At 41.2% G+C, this 23,371-nt stretch overlaps 1 protein-coding gene across 1 annotated transcript in view; it reads right to left on the bottom strand.

Moving 5' to 3' along the window:
- Positions 1-485: 485 nt before the first annotated feature.
- OTC (ornithine transcarbamylase) overlaps positions 486-23,371 on the bottom strand; it is a 30,786-nt gene continuing 7,900 nt past the window's right edge. Inside the window, exons 4-10 of the mRNA XM_009491373.2 lie at positions 18,328-18,415; positions 11,888-12,041; positions 4,778-4,900; positions 4,037-4,090; positions 3,776-3,925; positions 2,568-2,705; positions 486-545 (exon numbers count right to left, since the gene is read on the bottom strand). Coding sequence (XP_009489648.2) covers positions 486-545; positions 2,568-2,705; positions 3,776-3,925; positions 4,037-4,090; positions 4,778-4,900; positions 11,888-12,041; positions 18,328-18,415 — 767 coding nt within the window. The remainder of the gene's footprint in view (positions 546-2,567; positions 2,706-3,775; positions 3,926-4,036; positions 4,091-4,777; positions 4,901-11,887; positions 12,042-18,327; positions 18,416-23,371) is intronic.

Here is a 23,371-nt window from a genome sequence, read left to right on the forward strand (position 1 = left end):
AGGTTGGCTGGAGAACAGAAACAGGAGCCAGGATGCCCAGGAAGCGCAGGCAACCAAGGCAAACAGTAAAGCACTGCTTCTCTGCGCACACTCCCTGAGATCAGCAATGAAACGGGCAGGTTTAGGGAGAAGGTTATGTCTGTCATATTACACTATACAAGTTCCAACACAGCCATGTGTAGACTATCCTATGCCTATGATGCTGGTAGAGCCAATCATTAAAGTACAGCCTTGGAACATTTTCTGTGATGCCAATCACTAGAAAGGAGAGCCAACTTGGAGCATCGAGATGAAAAAGAGCTTTTGCAATGGTGTTCATTGTCTTGAACATTTTCACAAATGTAACCCAATATTATACAGCTAACTATACAGTTTTATTAAAGAATCATTCATTGCCTTGATTCCTTCTGAAGAAGATCTATGTATTTGTGGACCAGAATATTCTGCCGATGAGGAATATTTTTCTCTTGGCAGGAATCCAAGCATCAAAATGCAGGCTTTTGTAGCTGTGGTGAGTAATCTGTCAGCAGGGAAACCATGACAGCCTAGAGGAGGAAGAAAAGAAAAAATCCAATCACATTGGAAACAGATACTCCATAAAAATAAATAAGGGGGAAATATTTTCCAGCTCTAAAGTCTTGTGTAGAAAATTATTGCCCTGACAAAAACTGCACGTTTAGATTTATTTGCTAGAATTTCTGATGATGAATCAGGAAAGAGCTGAAAATGAGTTAGGATGTTCTGTATTGCAGGTTTTCTCAGTGCGGACAAAATATATTAACGGAGAGCCTACGAGAAATTCAGACAAAGCATGTTTAGACCAAATGCTGAGGCCTTTTTGGTGTGTTATATTGTATGCTCACCTACTGCTAGGAGATGCTGTAGGTACCCAAACAGCCCATGCTCTTGCTTGTGGATTTCAGCAGAACTTCCATTAGCATCAGTGAGAGCCATACTTGAATAAGGCCTTTGAAATTTATCCCAGTTTAGCTATACTTTCTGTGGTAAAACATGGAAGAACCTCACTGAGGTTAATAGTGTGTCATCTACACCTCCTGTCCTCCCCTAGTATTTGACACACACTCCAAAAAACCTTAGGCATGGCCGTGAAATGAGAGTAATGGGAATGTCAGCTAAATAAAACACGGTGTTGCAGCAGCTCTGCCGTCCTCCCTGCACCTGTGTACATAACTATCCCCATGCTTGCTTGGTTCTGTCAAGGTATTACCTGGTTCACACTGCTGTGATTTCACAGCAATGTCTGACTGCAAATTGTTATTTTGGCCCAAAACTGGATTTACAAGGGTTCTCCAGGGGCTGTGGTCTTGTTGCCTGTCCTTGCTTTCCCTTCAGCGCTGCTCAGTGCGACAGGTAGTCCCAGGCACACAGTGGGGACTGAACATAGAGCTGTGCAGTGCCCCGCTGCTACCCACGTTGTAGCTGCACTCGGCCCTGCTTGGAACTACAGCTGAGCAAATAATGTATTTTTTCAGTTTGCTGTCTGAGCTGAAAGGGGTAGAAAACAATATATAAACAAGACCCATATATTCATTGTTTCTATAGCTTGATAAAATACAAATATGACATTTTTCTTAACCAAACAAAATGTGTAGCTTGAACCCAAGGTAAAGGGTTTACTTTCTTTTTCAAAAATAATATTAAGGGCAATTAGAAGCATTGCAAAATTAAAATAAAAAATACGAGCACTTCTTGGAATTTTAAGACCAAAACTATGAATTTAACACAAATTTGTTAATAATTTTAACCATGTCCAAAATCCGAGGTTTTGGTAAATACAATACCCAAGCACTTGTTCACTCGGAGCATACACAGAGTTCATCTGAGAGCTATGACAATGCCGTTCCTGGATTTTTTTCCACCTCTGAAAGTTTTCCCTAGCTTTTTGTCAACATGATGGTTCTAAAGCCGACAATAAATAACAGGCTACTGAGAGTGAGATCTGGCAGTAATTTTCTGAAATTCTAGGAATGCTGAGAGGGGAGTTATGGTTTATGTTAAATGCCAAGTGTCCTCTCATGGTTCCCATGGATCACACAGTATTACCCACACCATAACTTTTCAGGGTCCTTAAAAGCTTTGCTCTTGCAGCACTTTCTCAGGAAAAGTTCCCATTGGTGTCAGTAGCAGGCTGTTTTTATGAGAGAAAGCTGCAGAATCTCTAGCTTTAAGTGTTTGGGAAACTGTAGTTTCTAAGACCAGTCCCTGGGACCTCAGCATAAAATTGAGCAGCTCAGTTAGTCATTAGCGTAAACCCAGTGATTTAAAAGTCAAAAAGTTATGGTTTATACTGTAGATTTCACTTAGTCATAAAAATGGGGTCAAGCAACAGCAGATTATCATCAAAATAGGTCACTTCTGTGTCCAGAAGTATTTGTGCTACGTATATATGTTGCCTATAGTCAAAATTGTGACGTGTTGTGGGGTGTGTTTGAAACATGTATTAACATTTACTATTTATTGAGGAACCAAGCTGAATCCAAGCCTATACCGTAAGGCAGAACAGAAGCTGACCCTAACCTCTACATACTCTTATCTTCCTTTTTTACCATAATTGTCCATTTTCTGTTTTCAGCCGCCTGGAAAACCAATGATCGTGGAGAATAAAATACTTCATCATCAACTTCTTCAGGTTTTCTGGGTAAGCAATGTAAAAAAGTCCAGTTGGAAGCAGCAGATTTTGCAGTCTGTAGATCAAAAAGCATATAAAAATAAATAAATATGTGAGGACATTAATAAAATCTTTAACTAGTAAGAAGGATAACAAATTTTATATTAGCTTCCACTCTAGTTACTTTGATGATGAACTCAGAAGAATTCCACTGACTTCAAAAGAATTCCTCATCTGTGAATAAGATGGGAATATCCCCATTTAAGTCAGTAAGACTTCAGTGCTGACTTCACAAAAGTAAAATTTTTAATCCTATTTCTCTGGCTTTAGTAGGGGAGTAAAAACTCCAGTGACCTAGTGGATCAATAAAGTGCAATCTTTATTTGAATGCTATATAGTAATATAATACTATTGATAATTGCAGCAAGAACATACTAAACAATGATTTAAAAGGCTATAATGTTGTTCTTTTGATATTGTCACTCATAAGATATTGATCTAATACCAATGAACAATGAATTAAAGCATTTTAGGCCAGTTCAGAGACATACCCATCAACAGTATTTTGTGACCTTATGTTAAAATACAGTCAATTAAACCAATAATTCTATCAGCAAGAAAAATGTCCTTTTTATCTTGGACAATTAATAGTTTATGACTTTATGTTTTCTCTAATTGATTTTGTGCTGATAAGCATTTCAACTAGATGATTTTAAAGACATATATTTAGTGCTTTATTCATTGACAGATATACAAAAAATTGCCCCAAATGCTGCCCAGGCATTTAGGAGTTAATCTGTGAGCTGCTTATTCTAAATAAAATATAAGGGATCATTTCTGGTAGCAAAGAGGAAATGCAAAGTTAGAAATAGTTTTTAGGTCATAAAGAAGTAAAGTGTTAGCTCTCCTGCCCATATTCTGGAGTTAGATGTCATTGGGAAGCTCTGAAAGAGGCCAAGCCATGTGAAGTGTATAAGATAACTCAAACTTTATTATCTTTGTGAGTTTTTCAAGCTGGAGGGAGGTTTGCATGTGGTTGTTCCATGGCCCCACTCAGAAAAATACCAAACCCATGCTTTTCTGATGTTCATTCTTATAAATGCAAACTGTGAAATCATCAACAAAAAACTAAATCTCAATTTTTACCTGCATTGTAACCTGATAACCTTGAAATGCCTTTAGTCTTTCTTTCTTTTCCTCTTCTTGTCCCATACTTATCCATGTATCTGTAACTAAGACATTGGCACCGTCTGCAGCTTCCAAAGGATCTACTGTGAGAAGTAACTTGGTACCATACTAATGTGAATAAAATAAGGAAGATCAGGAAGACAAGGAACTTCAACATCATTTATAACAAAAATAAACTCTATACAAACTACTCCACCAGGCTATTTCTTTGGCTCCTACCTCTTTGGAGTACTGTTCAGTTATTTTAGTTATTCTGAAGTCTGGTTCAAAGCCCTGCCAAAAGAGATGATAGGTAACATATCATGGAACATATATAAGGTCCTTACTGATTATTAACACTGGTTAGAAAAATACTAATTGAGCCATTTGCCATGGGAAGAAGAATGTCTTGCAGAACTGTAAAACTTGAGGAAAACATGTTGATTTTGTTTATTTTGGAGATAAACTGGTGGAAAGTGTTCTGATAAGACAAGAAAAATGCCTTTCAACATTTACAGAATGAAATTCCTGTACATCATTTAATTTTTTGCTCTAAACTGATTCTTTGGTTTATATTTTATATTTTATATTGTATTACAATGCAGCATTCTAAAAAGCTGCATCACCAATCTGAACCAACCAAGATGCAACACTTCCACCAACCTGAAACAACTTTCAAATTATTTTTGGGGGGAGAGGGCATTGGATGACTTTGTAACACCTTCTCAAATGGAATTATCATCCTCCGTGATTTGTACTGCAGTCGTGAATTCCCCCCAGCCCTTGTGAAGTTGGACTCAGTAGAATTACTCCTGCTTTGCATCAAAATAACTGAATCAGGATTCTGAACCTTGGTTCTGAAAGCTGGCACTCAAGATACATGCAAGCACCACTAGCTCAGGCCCTTGGGAAGTATCCAAGTGGCTGAGACAAGAATGGGCAAAGTTTGCCTGCCTTACTCCATGCGCACGGCTTTCTTACCTCGGGAGTCGCAACACGCAGGTGCATTCCCATCTTTGCAGCGCTCATCATGATGGAGTGGAGGACGTTGTTTCCGTCGCCGATCCAGGTGATAGTGAGCCCGTTCAGCCCACCGTAGTGCTCCTGCCAAATGCATCAGACAGCCCTGGGGTTATGTTCCAGGCGAGCTGAGGAAGCTGATGGCCTAGGTAGGAGGGATTGATCAGACAGATCTGGTGCAAAGAAGGCTGGCTCCCTTCAAATACTAGCTGCATGGAACCATACCTTTAATTGAACTTAGTGCAGCTACAAGATGGTCAGGGAGGGAAAGGTCCCCGTGTCTTACATGAAGACCCAAGTGCTGCAGCTTTCTCCAGTGAAGGACACATTGACACGTATGCCATATGGTGAGGCCCCGGCTGAGAGACGCAGCACCAGACACACAGTAACTTTAGCACCAAAGCCATACAGCCATGAGTTGGTGCTCATAAATACCAGTGAATGGTAGAAATTCTTAATTTAGAGGCAGTCCTAATGCCTAGGATAGCACTCCCTGCAGCTTTCCCCCAAATTGTGCAAATATCCCTGCTCAGATTTGCTCTGTCTTGGTTGTCTCTACACGACGTTCCCTGTGGCCAGGGCAGTGGCCATCCCTTAGAGTGCATTTTAACTGGCACAGCTGCACAGGACAGCAAAGAGCAATACTTTGAAAGCAGCTGTGCCACTCATGGCTTGCAGGGTTTGCTCTGTTGTACAGCCAAAGAATGCAGTGATTTTTTTAAAGTGTGGATTACCCGAGCTTGAAACAGCATCACAGCATTAACTGTAACTTTGCCTGATGGCACTTACAGCCTGTACACGTGCAGCTACTCTGGCCCTCAGCCACCAACAGATAAGGCCTAAGGAGGAACAAGAGTAACAGCAGTTTCATATTTCCAGAGCAGGACAATCTGAGGCCCTTTAGCAAGCCTTGTTTTAAATATGCATGTTTATAGGTACTTAAGTTGATACCAGAAAGTTTGTAAAGACATAACCTCTGTACAACCCCACCTCATGACTCAAAAGACTAAGGACATGATGGAGAGCCTTTTATTCTTAGTTCAAAACTGGGCCATACTACAATTGCATTGTAGTAGCTGGAAGCCAGACAGCGTTTCAGCACTTTGTGTGACATGATTCAATGCTTGTCAGAGAGGATAAGCATCCACATTGTAGAGCTGTTCTAACTGGCAACCTTGCAGGCAGTCGCAGCAAAGATGCCAAAAGACTGAACAGGAAAAGGGCTGGGACTACCCCCTCCTCTCCTGGCAGCAGCTTCTCCTAAACAAGTAGTTGTGAAGTTGTTCCAGAACAAAGTTATTGGCGTTTCTGCCAGTGACCACAATTTTGAGTCAAAAATAGTAGCACTTGAAATACTGAATGACATTAAAATGCCATTGAAATCTAAACCTAATGGAGTCCTAGGCTGCCTACAGTTTAAGGGATAAAACTATGGTATTGTAAAACTATTGCTTTTTCAGTTGAAGTTTGTTAGCAGCAGGCTCATTGGCAGAGGTTTGATGCAAAGGCATTTGCAGGAGAGCAAATCAGGACTTTGTGGACATGGAAGTTATTTCAGTATAACAGCTCTGCAGGTCTCTAAGGATCTTTCAAAGTCCTTCCACATCTCCTAGCAATGGTGCTCCTAGGAGAAGGCCAAACTAAAGCATTTATTTAAGGGGTTGTTTCCAGCTAGGGCTTAGTGATAGCTGAGACATGAACCCACAGCCAGGAGCAAATGAGACAGCCCTGAGTTCTTTTGATCTTACTGTTTAAAAATAGACATTGCAGCCTGTAATGTTCAAAGCACTGACTAGTGAGTCACAAATATACTGCTATGTTAAATAACTTCCACCTTATTACCAGCTGTTACTCTGCATTAAAAGAAGCACAGTGCATACAAAATACTTTTCTATGTTTTCCCAAGCTACTAGCTGTTACAGATAAAATACGAAGTACTGGAGATGTCTGTATAATGACCCTCACATATGCACTGCAAATTGCAAAGCCACATCTGCAGTGACTACTCTATAGAGTGGACATAGCTGAGCTAATCTTAATGAAGTTGTTTAGCTAATGGAAGAAGTCATAGACAAGGCAGAATCAAGCTGTGTGTGTGCTGGTGGAGCCTATTTTATATCCTGTGCTAAGCTTTATGCTGCCACTTGTACACTGCTGCTGTAACTCAAACCTCTTCATCTGAGGCCAGCTCACTATGACTGTGACTGTACTGCTTATGCGCATACATCCTCAGCTTCCAAGAAAGATGAGATGATTGTCTTGGTCAGAACCAGAAAGCTTTGAGGCAATACAAAAGCTACTGTATATGAGACATATATTTTTTTTTCCCCTGTTTCATAGTATACGCTTATGCAACTGCACAGAGAAAATCCTGCTAAAAGTGTTTTGCGACAACGGTAACACTTGAGGTTAAACCATAACCTTTACAATACATGCTGATCACCTGAGCCTGTGAAGATATTTTTCCTCCCCAGTTTCTCCAAAGTCTGTTACATTGATGTAGGCTTTTTACCTGCTTGGGTGTTCTGCAGTTTCTTTTTACATTTGGAACCTGACTTCAAAATATTTATACTCCTAGTAAAGCTACACAAAAAATAATATATTTAGAAAGTCTAGAGCCCTTCTCCCTTATGAATGCCTCTTTGGCAAATTAGTGATTGCTGCTGTAGTGCCACAAAACTTGGCTTTGTTATTCTCATGAAAAATCCCTGCTAAATAATTAATGTCAATTTTACAGTCAACTTTCTCATCCTCATGCTGCTTTTACAGTGTTTCATTCTGTCCTTATCCACGGCTGCAGTGTGTCAGTGTATCAAACCCTGGGAAAAAAATAAGCATGCTCAGTGATTTAGCACTGTTGTATGTTTAGAGAAGACTGGTTTAACTAATTGGGGACATTCATGCCTGACGCTGCCTGGACTTGCTTCCAGCTAGGCTGAAACTCTGACACCATTATAGATTACTTCAGAAATGTTTGACCACAACAGTAGTAACAGCCCTCAATTAAAACAAGCTTTCGAATAACGAATCAATAATCTGTCAAAATTTGAAATGGAAAGCAGGGGACTAGTCAAAGCTTTAGCCCTTTGGGAGACAGTGCATTCCAGTAACCTCGGATCTTCCGGCTCTCAAACTGAGCTGACGGGAGATGCTGGGCCAGTTGTCTTTCTCACTCCCACATTGGTTTTTGTTATGGTTATTGAAAAAGTGTATTCTAGAGGATCAGTCCAGATCTCATTTGGGATTTCTAATTGTTAGAATAATGATGATGACGACGACGATGATGATGAATTTGAAGACTACAATAATTTGAGCTCTTTGGGGTCACACATAGAGGAGAAGTTGAGAATATAGGGTAGCCCTCTGCAAGCTGGGCAACACTGTAATTTGTTACGTGATTTAAAAAGGAATCACAGGTGTTGTTCTTATGCCAACCATTTCTTTCTGAAAAAGAAATTTCCCTTCAGACCAGTGACATAAAAAGTTAGTGGCATATGGATCCACTCTAGTTACCAGTCTGGCCATCCTGCAGTCAGCTACAAGTTAGCTGATTTGGCCAGTGACATTAATATCAATTGAATCAATACCAATACCCGGTTTGCCCCCGGAATAAAAATTGTGTGATGCTGCCCTCCAGCCAAGCTTCGCAGAGAAGAAGTTGTGAGCCACAGCTTCTGCCCAGGAGACTGAGAGACAGCGGGTGGACCCAGCAAGTGGCTGTTATGTGCTTTCAGCACAGAGAAGTAAAGTGGCTCTTTCCTTCTGCGTGTGCACAGTACCAGCACACAAACCCATAGTCTTTAAAGGCCAAATTCCCAAACCCTCAAAAATCAGGTTACATAATGTTTACAACCATTTCTAGTGGGTTGTAACTCAAGAGCAAACTCAGCTCAACCCAACTTTTAAGAAAGAAAGTAGCATGTACGCTAAGAAAAACATCCCTCTTGGCATAATAGAGGGCATTAACCCTGACCACAGTATCAAAGGGCAGAGCCAGCTTAGACGTCAAACAGGTCCAGGTCGCTCTTGCTCTGGGCAAGAGGATGTTGAACCTGAAGAATCCCACCCCAGTATTCATGACAGGAGCACACTTTGTGATCTGACAAGAACACCCTGAATACAGAACAAGAACTGACAGCCTTGAAAATAAACCAGCTGCATTGTTTGGGGAATGCAACAGACTATACTAAAATAACCACACTAAAATGAACCTGTGAAAAGGGAATCAGCAGCCATAGACAAGAACACTTTTTGACAAAACAAACCAGGAAATTAGGCAGTTTTAGACTGAAGAGAAAGTGCTTGAACAGGATTCAAGAAGGCACATGACAAAATTAATAGGATTTAGAAAATGGAAGAAGAAAAATGTGCTAAGCATGAAGAGGGCCAGAATGCATCTAGTGCTCCACTGGCAAATGCAGGAGAAAAAAGAAGAGGAAAAAAAAAGTACATTTTGGGTATGTACTGACGGCAGGGATGAGAAGATCCAGGCAGGAAAATATTTACAGAGATAAGGAAAAGGCATTTTTAAAGAGAAATAAGCTGTACAAAAGATGTAGTTACATTTAAATATCAGGCTAGCAGTCTGTGCCACTGTTGTAGTTTGCGTGTATATATAAATCACATAAATTGTCTTTGCATTGCGGGAAAGCAGTCCAAATGTTATATATGAACTTTCAACTCATTTAAAGAATCAGTGGTACTATTCAGCATCCCTATATTAATCTTCTTCCAGGCAGTACTCAGATAACATCTTTTTACCCTGCCGAAAATCCCACGAGAAGTTTGATTGTGGTAAGTAACAACTAGACCCTGTGGCTCACACTACTTCTGTGACCTGGTAAAGTTCATTGTATGATTAAAATGTCATTTTATCACATGCTACTGGCTGTAAGACCAGCCTTCTCCACCTCAGTGTACAGCTCAGAGAGGAAAAAAGGCAGCAGACGGCAGGTCAGAAAGGGAAAGAGCAGGCAGTGCCAACACCCACAGCGTGCTGCTGAGAGCTCCCCCCTGCCTGCCCCTCCCTCCTGGGTAAGAAAGCAAGAATGCAAAGCGGGTCAGCAACCAGGGGAGCAGCACGTCCTTGGCAAAGTGGGGTGGCCACCCAGCTGCCCTTTAAAGACCTCCTGACAAACACTGGGCTAAGGAACATGCTGGAAAGACTTGGGGAGAGGTGGGCGTAGTTGGAAGAAACAGTGCTCTGCTTATCAGGCTGACTGGGAAAGTGCTGCAAATTTTAAAAAGCTTCCTTGGCTGTCCAAAAGCTGAGCCATTCCTTGACATCTCTGTAAGTGCTCACTTTGTCATGATACCTCTCCACGTCAAATGTTTCTTTTGTTGAGCACCAGCTGTTATGGCTCATCATGTAAAATGGGCAGGGACACTCTTTCCAAAGACGTCCTCCCCAGTGCTTGATGCAACAAGGTCACCCACCTGCTGTGCTGCTGCCCTAGGTATTCAAACCAAGGAAAAGTCCAGCCTGTGGGCTCATGTTCACCTGGAGCTTCTACCATGGCGGCTCTACACAAGGACACAATGAGGAGGAGCAGAGGATAACCAACAGGGCATGCACTCATTCCGCTGATCTCCACAGGTTTCTCCCTAGGATCAGTGGAGAAAGACGTGCATCTCCAGGGGGTGACTGAGATGCTTAGTAGTCTCTTTTCATTGACTGGAGATGGAGTACAGGTCAACAGCACTCTGAACTTTGGTACCGTAGTCAGTGGCCTGGATAAAACCAGGTTTAGGGGCAGAGATATCAATAGTTGTGTAGAATATGAGTCACAGATTGTTCCTAAAGCCTGTTATACACAAGTGATAAAATGCTAATAACTAAAGTGTTTGCAAGACAGGACCCCCCCTGCAAAACAAAACCATAAGATTAACCTGGTTTACAGTTGCACACAGCGTTTAAATGAAATTATGACATTTAATGACTGATGATGTTCTCATTACAGCTTACTGTCTTACGTAATTTGAACAGTTCATTGAGGGTGGCTCAAAGTGATCTTGCAAATGTACCTTATCTTGAGGTATGTGAAGCATTTTAGTCTCAAGTTCACCGATTTTTGCTGGTCTCTTCACTTTTAGTGTTGAAAATTTTACAAAAAATACTAATCAAAGTAAGGAAAAAGTAATTTTCACTAAACAGATGAGTCTTTCACTATTTAAAGTTTAAGGTATGAATAACTTAACATTACTCTCACTAGATTTTTTCCAAATACTGAATGTCCCATAGCAAAGTCTTCAACAGCTGAGAAACACAGCTGAATGAATCAGAAAATTATTCTGCCCTCCCTTTTTCAAGCAGTGTGATTTATATTCATTCCAAAAGTAAACAAGGTCAGAGGAGTTCATCATAGTTGTCAACAAGCACTGCAGTATAATAATCTTTTTTATAAGCCAGTTCCTCAATTGATTGTAAAACAGCACAGTACTTCTGTTCACAGATAAACATCTGGTATTCTATGTGTAAAACATTATCCTGCTGTCAAATCAACTATTTCATTAGATTAAACTACAAAATATGATCTTTTTAAACTGTTCTTTGATGTGAGCAAAGTTTAAATGTGTTTAAGTGCCTGAACACTAGGCGTTTGCGCTGGTAGCATTAACTGGCTTTTCAAGTTCAACCAATTTCCTAATATATAGATAGTGATTCCTTTTAAACTTTTCGCAGATTAGGGTGGAATCAAGAGAAACTACTGAGTTTTTTTAAGTCAGTGGAAAAACTTCCACTGTCTTTGGCTGAACCAACACTTCACCTTTATCTTAATATGTAAAGCCCCCTGCACATTTTCTGTATTGCAGCCTAATTCCAAAGAAGTACTTAATTTTATGCTTAACTTCAGTCCCACTACAGCTGATAGTACTAGGTAATTGTTTTAAATTAAACAGGCCCTTAATTATATTGCTGGATGAAGATCTCTTTAAATGACAAGTGCCATGTAATTACCACTTAGAAAAACCTAGGAATAAATGGTTTTGAACGCGACTTCCCCAAATACTTACCAAGACCAAGACCTAGCAAAAAAAAAAATTGTTATTAAACAGGGATTATATTGTTACCTGAAGAGTTAGGTAATCAGCTAAAATCTGGAGAGGATGGTATAGATCAGACAATCCATTGATTACTGGGATTGTGGCTTCTTTTGCCATTAGGTCCAGATTGTTATGCTTATAAACTCGAGCCAAGATTGCATTTGTCATGCTGGACAGCACCCTGGAGGATGGCACAAAATACCCAAGTCAAATATAATAAATATAGCCCTGTTGCACTCTTCAGCGTGCAACACATAAATATTAATGAGAAGTGGTAATGAATCAAATTTTTTCAGCTATTTGAATAATTTATCATGCCTGCATAACACCCTTAAATACAGACATTTAACAAGCTGCTAATAAGTAAGCAGTTTTACTTATTAACAAACTATAGTAAGTAAATGAAAACTGCTGCTGTATTTTATGTTTTTTTCTATTTTGGGTTTGATTGTAGCTACAGATGTAACATCAATAAAAGTTACAGTATCTGAACTAAGATAAGAGATTGAGTGACACTGTAACATTTGAAGAATCTGATAACTTGAGAAGAGATAAGGTGTAAGATTTCTTGAGTCTTTTAGCAAAGAACAAATGTAGCATACTGAATTGTAGTGTCTCTGTATGGTAGCCTGACCTTTGTGAGGATTAGGAATGCAGATCTGTCTTAGATTACCACAATTATTTACTGATCTTAATGACCACAGAAACAGGAGGCCAATGACACCAGCCTGTTCTTTCTCCTAGCTACACACCTGCATGTTGACACACATGGTATCAGCATTAAAGTAATGCCCAAATTTGCAACTCACTATATGGAAAGGGGCATGCAAGAGTCACTGTACCACTCTGGCCTTAGCCTCATTTGCCAAAGTGTGAAAGACTCAGAGATTAGCATAGCATATTTGGTATGGTCTGAATTCTTTAGATAAATTAAACATGGATTGGAGCTCTGCATTTCTCTGCATTTCTGTGTTTTAATCAGGCCCTGAAGCATGACTTTGAAGCAGCATTTTTTGTGGTTTCATGTTATCTCTAATAGGGCCTTAACACAAAACAAGGAAGAGACTGAATAGAAGAGTATGAAAAACCCTTGCAGTATCTATCTTCCTGATTAGCCATGAAGAATTCTGGTATCTCCTCTTATGGAAATACGGCTGTTAATGCCATGGCCGTTACACAGACAAATCTCCTGATGAAGTCAGTAACAAATATTTTCGACTGACACCAGACATTCCTCACACAAGCAAAACTCTTATAAAATGCTACAAGATTCCCCACAGAGTGCTCTCTGAAGAAAAGACTGCCGATAGCAGCTACAAGTTAAAAGGAGGAACCGCACAGGGTATTTCCTGATTGCAAGGTATTGGAACGGTTGCTGTTTGTGCCATTATTTCTTCTTAGCTCACAAGTTTCTTCCTCTGTGTGTGTGTGTTTATTCTAGCTTGAAGCATGTGACTGTGGAAAACCTGTTCTGTTCTGAACTAGTCATCATGGATGGGATGCATGGTCCCTTTTGTTAACAATCTAACAGGTGTCCACCCTGAACAAGACATACCCAGTCCCACCAGTCAAGGAAAGAGGCAATCACACTGGGAAATTTCCCATTTTTCTTAATTTTTTTCTAGGATGTCAGGACAGTCAATTCCTACCTGACACAACTGACAAAGAATTTCAAGAAGATGGTTCCTTTACAGGGTATGCCATTAGAGAAAATTCAGTCATAATCAATTACCAACTAGTGAAAACTGCTGGATTTTCTTCCTTAATCTGTTGAAAGTAGATACTAGAATTATTAGACACTTGCCAGCAAGACATCAGACAGTCCTTCTGCCAGCATTTCTAGATGTCCTATCTTATAGCAGAAAAGCCAGGTGGAAACTGGGTATATTCTTTGTGAAATCAAAACCAAACTGAACTCAGCAAAACAAACAAACAAAAAAAATAGACCTCATCTGAGGAGATGAAGTCTCCTGCAATCAAATAAATTTAAAGGAAACAAGGTAAGGCTGGGATTTCACAGGAAAAAAGACCTGGCTAGATAAGAGTCTTTAGTAAAGATGAAGTTTTGGAAGGTGAGGTGGAATAAGCACAGGTTCATCAGGTGACTTTTCATTTAAGATTCCTATGTTATCACCAACTACAAGGTCTTTTCTTTTCTCATTCTTTTTGCAAGATTGTGAGCCTATAAATGTCAAAATCCCAGAGCTTGGAAATATACGAGTGTATTGGAATGATGCATATCTCTCTTCTCAAAATAACTTTTATTTCTACAGAGAAAAGCTGGAAATTTTTACTCAAGTGTATCCTCTGAGGAATCCAAAATTAAACACAAGTATGCCTTTTTAGTGTGGCTGATCTCCAAATTTGAAAATGAGGCATTTGCATATATTTTATGTAGAATATTACTATCCAAGGTAGTTTTGGGTTTGGTTTGAAAGTATGTATCCATTCAAAAGGTTTCAACTCCTGACAAGACTACTTGATTGTCATTCTTAGTCTTACAGGGGCATATGGTAGATGTGTTCTTAGTAAGCAGTAAGAAGTAAACCCATTCCCCATAGATGCAGATATTCATCCCCTAATTATGCCAGTGGACTGGTAAAATCATCCTATGAACTCTTTCGTGCCGTCATTGAACCTTATGGCCACTGAACTGTAGTGGTACACAATGGAACTGCTCTACAGTGGAAAATACAGATACAGTACTCATATTCCATTTCACGTAATATATCAGACATGCCAAACAGCACTGAAAGGCTTAGAGCTCCTTAATGGGTGGTAACTTTTTGCTACTGTGTCAGCGTAAATGTAAATGTCTTGTGAAGCATGGAAGAACTGTATTACGAGCAGGTAATGTCACTAAAAATATGTTCATAGCAGAAATGCTTTCAAACCTTACCTGCAGCAATTCTAATAAAAACTGGGGACTTTTATAGACCTGTGCTCCTTTTGCTTTAAGTCTCAATCTCAAGTACTTCTAAGGCCTTCAGAGCCCTAGACACATGGCTGTAAATATTTGAAATATCCTCTGGGTCTGCTACAGGCGTTCTTTTTTAATTCTCACATTAACTGAATGAGGTGGGCATGTTATCCTTCATTCACAAGAAATGCCAAGGAATTAACACTCAGGTTGTTCTTTTGGGTAAACTGCTCGGCCTTGATTATGCAAAGTCAATAATAATTCTGTTAATGAGAGCAGGAGTGAAACAGAACATGTGGGGCTCTGTAAGGACTTGGGAAAGCCCTCACTCCACTGTAGCAGGTGAGTGCTGTGACTCAGCAGAGGAGCAAAATCTGCAGGTCAGGGTCATAAATAGGGACTCGACCTCGAAAAGCAGTCAGTGATAGAGAAAAGGGGGGCTGAAGACTTGCATGGGAAGTGGGTATTGTGGGACCTTTCTCCACAGAATGGGGACTCCTCCAGAATGGCTGGAAGATTTGCTTGCTTCTCCTTTTTTCCTTATTTCTTGTAGCTTATGGCCTTTCTTTCTCCCTTTTGCTTGTGCAAAGGTCATTCAAGAGACCGTGAACCAAAGATTTAATGGTCCTTTGTCATCCCATTTGGGAAGAAGAGATGAACACTAGCCTATACAAAGCATGTCCATTTGTGTATCAGAACACACCTGGATTTGCTGCAGGGTTGGCACCTGAATGGCAGAGAACTTCCGGATGACAGTCCTGCACATCTGGTGGGATGGTGCTTGGAGAGGGGATTGCAGGGGTGCACTGCATAAGGGCCCTGAACGCATCCTTCCCCTTCCTGGAGGTTTGGCTGCTTGGGCTCAGAGCCAACTTTGCAGTAGTGCAGCAGAGGGCTACCCCTCATCACTCTGATGTCAGCGGGGTGAGGGTCCCAGACAGTGCTGTGAGGAGCCTCCATCACGGCCAACCCCCTTCTCTTGGGAGTCACATCTCCTGCTGCTTTGTAACCATGCCCATGCTGATCCTGACCCAGACCCCCACCTGGGGGCTGATGTCCCAGCCTGGCCTTGGCCCACCCCCATCCCCACAGAGGTGCCCAAAGCCTGGCCTGTGGCTGCCCCCGGCTGCCTCCCGGCTGCCCTGCTCCCTGGCTGGGGGCAGTGGGATGGGTGCCGGCTGAAAAGGCTCTGCCCTGCCTGACCCAGGGGGAGCCCCGGCACCCAAGCCTCCCTAGTCCCCGAGGAGCTACCAGCCCACATGCACCCTGACATCCTACTCTGAAGCGTCTCACCATTTATCCTTCCCTTCCCATTCAGAAGTGCCACAGTACAATCTCACATTTGCCCTGGTAAATCAACCCTTCCTTTGGCTTCACCTGCCACCTTTGGTGGCACTGTAATCCTTCCACAACATTTTGCCTTGGAGCCTGAAGCCATTCCTTCCCAAATGTGACACGTCTGCACTTTTTCTTTCATTCTCCACTGCTCTGGTGTGTCCCATCCCTTCTCAATTTCAGTTCCTCTAAGCTGATGTAAGTAGCTGATCTTTGTGTTTCCAGCCTGGTGCACCAGTAGCCCTGCTCACCACATCAGGATCCACCTCTTCAGTCCCAGTGTCTCAGGACCAGCCTCCCACCTCCCTCCTTCTGTGCCCTCTCGCAGCACCCTCTCTTCCTCCCCCTTCTCTGCCGAGAGGCTGTCTGCTTACAATGGTCCAGTGAGAATGGAAGAAAAGGCAAGACGCTTGGAGAATAATAATACTTATTTACATCAGTGTGGGCAGATTTACCTTTGATATGTTTCCCATTCACCTGTAATATGACACAGTAAGCTATGTATGTTAGACCTGAAAAATCCTCCATCTCTCATGCCAATAGAGTTGCAGCAGGGATGCACGTGCTATGAAGCATTTAAATGGCACACTTTGATGAAAGCTATAGCTGTCCTGCTTAAACTGGGGCTATATCCCATGATGTATGAAGAATTTCTTTTGAGGGGATGTATTTGAATCTCATGGCAGTGCATGAGCTCTGTTGAACTGGCCACAGTGGCAACTGCACACAGTGGCCTAATGTACCTCAGACTTGACTGTTACATCTCAGATTAATCTGTTCCGTTTGTAGGCTCACAAGTTTACACTATTTTTGAATCTTTTAAACTCATAGTTACTAAAGCAAGGCAGTGGGACACACTTTTGTTGAAACATCTGAACACTATCATTGCAGCTTACTTTGATACTGGCAGAGTTATGTATTTAGCAGGGAGTGAGAGCTAAGTACTTCCAAGCCTCAAGAGTCTGAAATTTTGACTTTCTACTACCAACACCCATATGTCTTCCACTTCAGTAGTTAAAGGCAAGAAAGGAAAACTTAAAATGTTCAAATGTTTGGTCTTTTTCTTATGTTTTCCTTGGATTTCATCACAGAGAGAACAGCAACGTAGTTCTCAATCAGTCTCTCCCACTGACTGTGAAAACTGTAGTATACAGCAGAGGCAAGGGAACCTCAGCTGTCTGATTGCATATTCTGAATTGCGCCTGATGAGCTTGACACTACATTTCTTTCACCAGAACACAAAAGACCTTTCCTTTCCTTTCCTTTCCTTTCTCCAGAATACTACTAACCTTCCAACAGCTGAGCCTGACTGAATTGACCTTAGGCTGCAAAATGGCTGCCTAGAAAGCAGCACAATACTGAGGTTGGATGAGTCTTTAATACATGGAGTGCTATGAAAACCAGCAAGAGCACCTACAAAAGATAACCTCATGTTCTGCCTACTTTCTGCAACATTGGAGGCAATCAACTGGAAAAAACCCTTGAGCTCAGTTCTTCCCTGCTATGTCAATGGGGATAGGCTGCTAGCTACCCATCCTCACATGCATGCGGGACTGGGCATGACGAAGATCTTCCAAGGGTGCCAGTAAAGAGAACAATGCCATAGCCCAGCTCCACAGCAGCCCTGACAGGGGGTACAGCTGTGGAGGAAAGCACATCAGAAACTGGCTGCAAAGTGTCGGCCAATTTTGGTGCTGCTGTAATAGGGGGATCAGAGTGGCCTTCAGTGCCACCCTGTCATGCAGGTAGGCTAAGGCCCACCAGCAGCTGGCCTAACTAGGATAAATAAAGTCTTTGCTTTGTGATTTCGCTTTTTGATTTGCCAGTCAGCTGTACTTTTTGCTCCATGAGGAGCAACAGAACCAGAAGGTTCTAGTCTTGTTTGAATATATGTGCTGTCATCAGTGGAACTATACTAATGAGGTTCACAAAATGTTTCCATTTGTGTGACTGTCACTCTCGTTAACGCTCTATAAGCCAAATTTGATAAAAACATTTCTCGTTGTGAGACGTTTTGGAGAGCTAGAGTGGATGGAATGATGGTGTACTGAACTACAGATTCTGTAAGCCGAACTGTAAATATTTAAGAAATCTGGAGTGCCTTCTGACATTTTCCAGAAAGAAAATATTAGCTTCCAAAATTCTGTGAGACCAGTTTCAGCCTGATCAACTACCAAATACATACTGATCAATCAAGTGACATTTTACCCACCTTGCTGTATCTGTGAGACTCTCATTAATGCCCAAATGTATGTCTTGTGTTGTAAGGAAAGAAGGATGTCCTCCAAGGAGAGCAAATCCTACAGCGAGGACAAATAAAAAAGAAACTAAACACCAGCACCTCATATTTACAGCCAAGATTAAAAATCTTCTTCATGTAAAAGATATCTACAGCAATAAAAACAGAACTCAGCAGGGCATCCAAATGTTTCAAACACTTAAAGTCTGACACACAAGACACAAATAAATGTATTTTGGAATAAAACCACTCAAATGCAATGCTTTACTGAAATTCTTAGGCGCGAGCTCTGATCTGTGTTTGTAGGAACAGTCATTCAAGCTGCACGGCTACATATTGCCAAAAGCATCACCACAGCTCCCTGTTAAGAGCTAGGTAATCCATTCATCATGCTGAATTTTTACTTCAAGGGACTTAGCATCCTAGAAGGGCCATCTGAGTCAGTAGGTGTAATTCCACATCCTTGCAAGAAGTTTCAAGTACATTCACCCAGATAGAAAACCCTAAGTCTCCTCATACACTATTACAAACTTGAGCTTGGTCACAAATGAACAAGTGCCTTAAAAATTATAATGTGGCAGAGAGAAAAGGAAAGATCTTGGGCACTGCCAGCACCTCTCCACCCTTCAATAGTTAGGAATTTACAAGGTGAGCCAAGGAACTGGATGGATTAGGTCTGAAGAATGAAATCCATTCCTGAACAGGAAACCATGGAAAGACCTGAGCATCATTTAAGAACATAAAACACTTTGGGAAACTTAAAAGGTGTCTGGACAGTATGTAGCATAAAGACAAATTACATGCTAAAGGCAAATCTCAGGTTCTGTCCAGCTGTATTTCCATTGCACCACCACTAGAAAGCTACCACAAGCAACCAGCTGACACAGACACAGGGAGGAAAACAGCTTTTTTCCACCAACGCTTGAGTGTCCCTGCCTTTGCCTGGTTTAAGCCTAAAGCCTCTGTTCCACTGAATCTCAGTGTAAAGTCCATCATGGTCACATGCTGGGAGGATGGAGCCTGAGGGGGGCTGTTTTATGAACTGTCACAGATGGTTCCGCATAAGCCCAGCACAGGACACACGGTCCTACAGCTGGGGACATACAAAGTGTAGGATTTGAACTGGGCTGTACCTAGCCCTGAAAGGCATTTCCTGTGCACTGGGGGAGATTTTCCGCATAAGAGCAACTCCCTTCTAGTAGAGAAATTGTCAGGGAGATCTTTCCCTGTCACTAATATCCATGATGGAGGAAATTTCCAGAGAATCGTGGTGTGGACAAACCAACCTTGTCAAGAAAACACTGTAGGGGAGTAAGCCTTCTACTGTAATAAAAATCTAGAAGGAAGTCCATTTTATTTTTATTGCCAGGAAGAGAAAGGCTGCACACAGCACAAAAGGGCAGAGACCCCACTTCTCTACCAAACTGTGATCTCTTGGAGGTGCTAACAAATTTCGTGCTGTTAAAAAAAGGAAAAAAAAAAGAGGAAAGAAAAACAACAACAACAACAACAACAACAAAAGAAAAAAAGGTTAAAAACTGCTTGGGCTGGTTGTAGCCATTAGATGGCACTGCAGAGATGACCAGGACTGCAACTTCAACACGATGTTTGTTACAGGCCTGTCAAAGATTAAAAAGTTGATCCCACAGCTACTCTTCAAAAAAGGATTAAACCAGGAGTGAACATTGAAACCTTTCACAGATAAAACCATGCAACGAGGTTCAGGCAGCAGGCCTAGGCCCCACAACAGGGCCCCTAACACAGTGCAGCCCTTATTAACTTCCATCCCATGCAGGCAGCAGGGTTGAGGTGAGGTCTTCCACTTTACATCAGTTCAGCCAGTCTCTAGACTTTAAAATGCAATAGATAAAAATAATGCTGGCAAATCATTGCCTTTTGACTGCCTCGATTTCCTTAAAAGTCAGATTAAAAATAATGATGCTCCAGACCCCACCTGAAGGACAAATCTCTGCTCCATCCAGCCAGCATATACCCATTTTATTGAATGGGCCTGATTTTACTTTCCCTTTGTCATCATTAAGGATTGCTCCAAATCTCAACAAGATTAGAGTCAGACACAGCAAACTTTTAAGAATGAAGCATTACTTAGTCTACTATTATTTTTGCTGTTAGCTGTTTGCACTATACATTTGCTGGTTGCTCTGCCCTCCTTTCTTGGTTATTCAGAAGCATTTTTGTATTAAGGCAGGAAAAATGTTTAGGTTTCTTCAAATACTTTCATCTCTTCTCTGCAGCTCAGACACAAACACTGTATTTATGGGAATGTGTATGCAAACTGTTGCCTAGACATTACAGCCTATCTATTCAATGCAAGTTTTTAAGTCAAGACCTCAAGGATGAAATGTCGTTTGTAGTAACTTTTCCCATCCAGCTTCTTGTGGTTTTTTTCGAAGACATATACAATTTGTCAGTGATTTATCCCCGCAAGTTCCACATAATACAACAGCTCTGCATTTTAGGCTTCTAAATGTATACACTTCAGGTGTTTCACAGGCCAGGCAGGCTCCCATGGACATGTTCTGTTTTCTATAAATGATGCCCAGGTAGAAAAAGAGGAATCCGGCCATTTATTCAGAATTGCCAGACATCAGGCAGCCCAGTCGGAGCTACCACCTGGAGTCTGTGTACATAGCAGAGTCTTAATGTGTTGGGCTTTCTGCTCATGAACTGGCCATCTGTGCAGGGCCTGGGAACATATTTCCATCCAAAACTTTCCATCTGGAAATACAGGAGCTCTGTGCCCTAGCTTTGTATATAGTTGCAGAGAAAGAATCTTTGCTTCAGATTCTTTCACCCGGACTACTAGTAGAAAGAAAAAAAATTATGACTTTTGAAGATACGCAGGCACCAATTCAGCAAATAAGCACACGCTGGAGTGCTGTGTTAAACTGGAAGATCTAATCCTCTTTGGTGTCACAAGCTGGTCATAATGAAAGCCACATGCTAAGTGTTTATACGAATCTGGGTATCTTCAACAAACTGTATTAAATGTTCATATGGCAGAGTCAGAATAGATTATTATCTCAGGTCCACACTTCTCACTACTGTTATTTTTCAAAAAAGGACAATTTTATACCTCAGGGTGTGGCATATTATTGACCCCAGCTATGCAAACTTTTTCACATAGGACATGAGTGCTGATGGTTGTACAGACATGGGTTAAGTCTCCATTCCAGCCTGCTACATTGGGTAAGCAGGCCAAAGTGAATCCTGTAGTTCACAGGCTAGATACATAGTTGTGGGACTGCCCTGCCATCACCAGGAGACATACACAGACATCATCTCAAACTCAAAGGAAGGATCCTTTTTTATATTTCAAGACATCTGGATTTGGATTTGTTAGTTTTCTCACTGCCTGCCAGGACTTACAATCTAGAAAGTAATTTTCAGTTTAGACTGACAAGAAAGAACTCTTCTAGGCAGCAATTACGGGAATATTCCTAAAGTAGAAACCTAAAAACCGATAAGCAGTCTTTTAAAGCTACCCCTCTAAATGGAGAGTAAGCTAAAAGAGTACTCTTGCTCCCTCTGTAACATGGCCAAGCTAAATAATACTAGCCATTCCAACAAAAAACAGACCCTGTATTCCTGCCATGTAATACCATCCCCACTACATTAGAACATACGAAGTGAGGCAATTATTTCTGTGACTGCATGTAGCAGTCTTCAGGCACGGACATCATGTTCCTCTCACCCCACTGTGTAAGAGGAGTGAGTTGGGAGCAACTCCGCTAAAGCCTGTGTCAGTGAACCTCTGTAAAGCTGTTAAGACCTTGTATATTCCAGTGCACAACAAAAGAAGGTATACAGAGCTTTTCTGCCTGTATTGTTTCCTCTCTATTTCTACCTTGTGACATATTTTCTCCATTCAACATCTGTGAAATGGTTGGATTTATTTATAATTTGTTTACTAAAATGTAACTGCAGCTGTATATTTTAAGAGTATCAGTGAAAATCAGAATATTTTGCACCAAAGCTGTTAACAAAACCAGGGCATTCACCTTTATGCCATGCCTGAGGATGTTTATTTTACAAGTAAGATATGACCACGTAGAATATCTTTGTTTTCAAAAAGCATGCAAGATTTTATGCGGAATGGGTATGGGATTCTGACTGCAAATAGATGACATTTTCCAGTATAATAGCAGAGATGTCACATTTTCCAATGTAATAGCCAGTGATAGCAATAAATCTAGTAGGCTCCACAAATCTGGATTTACTTTGCCAATACCCTATGGAAGTTACTTGTAGTTCTTCATTAAACTTACAACACCACTACTACTCTTACAAATGGTAAAATAATATGGGTTTCAGAAATATGCATTAGGACAAGATTATATTTGTTCAAGAGAGTAAAGGGGCAATGAATTATACCACAAGGAGCTGTACATTATTCAGTACAGTTGCAATGTCATCAGAATAAAACAGTTTAGAGGCATAGTATGTTGGAAAAGCCACAAGTGTCAGCTGTTCTCTTACAATGCATTGTAAATTGTTTTGATAATCTTTGATCGATCTTTGTGACTGGGAGAAGTACCCAAAGACTGAAGAAAAGCAAATGTCACCCCTATCTTCAAGAAGGGCAAGAAGGAAGAATTACAGGCCAGTCAGCCTCACCTTGATCCCTGGGAGGGTGATGGAGCAGCTAATCCTGGACACAATCTCCAGGCACATTAAGGACAAGAAAATCATCAGGAGTAGTCAGCATGCCTTCACAGAGGGGAAGTCATGCTTCACCAACTTGATAAACTTCCATGATTAAATGACTGACCTAGGAGGTGAAGAGAGAGCAGTGGGTATTACCTACCTGGACTTCATTATGACCCTTGACACTGTCTCCCATAAGATCCTCATAGACAAGCTGTTGATGTATGGGGCTGGATAAGCAGTAAAGTGGGCTGAAAACTGGCTGAATGGCCAGGCCCAGAGGGTGGTGATCAGTGGTGCAAAGTCTAGTTGGAGGCCAGTGACTTGTGGTGTACTCCAGGGGTCAATA

The sequence above is a fragment of the Pelecanus crispus genome, chromosome 1 (genome assembly GCF_030463565.1).
Source record: "Pelecanus crispus isolate bPelCri1 chromosome 1, bPelCri1.pri, whole genome shotgun sequence".
Classification (NCBI taxonomy): Eukaryota; Metazoa; Chordata; class Aves; order Pelecaniformes; family Pelecanidae; genus Pelecanus; species Pelecanus crispus.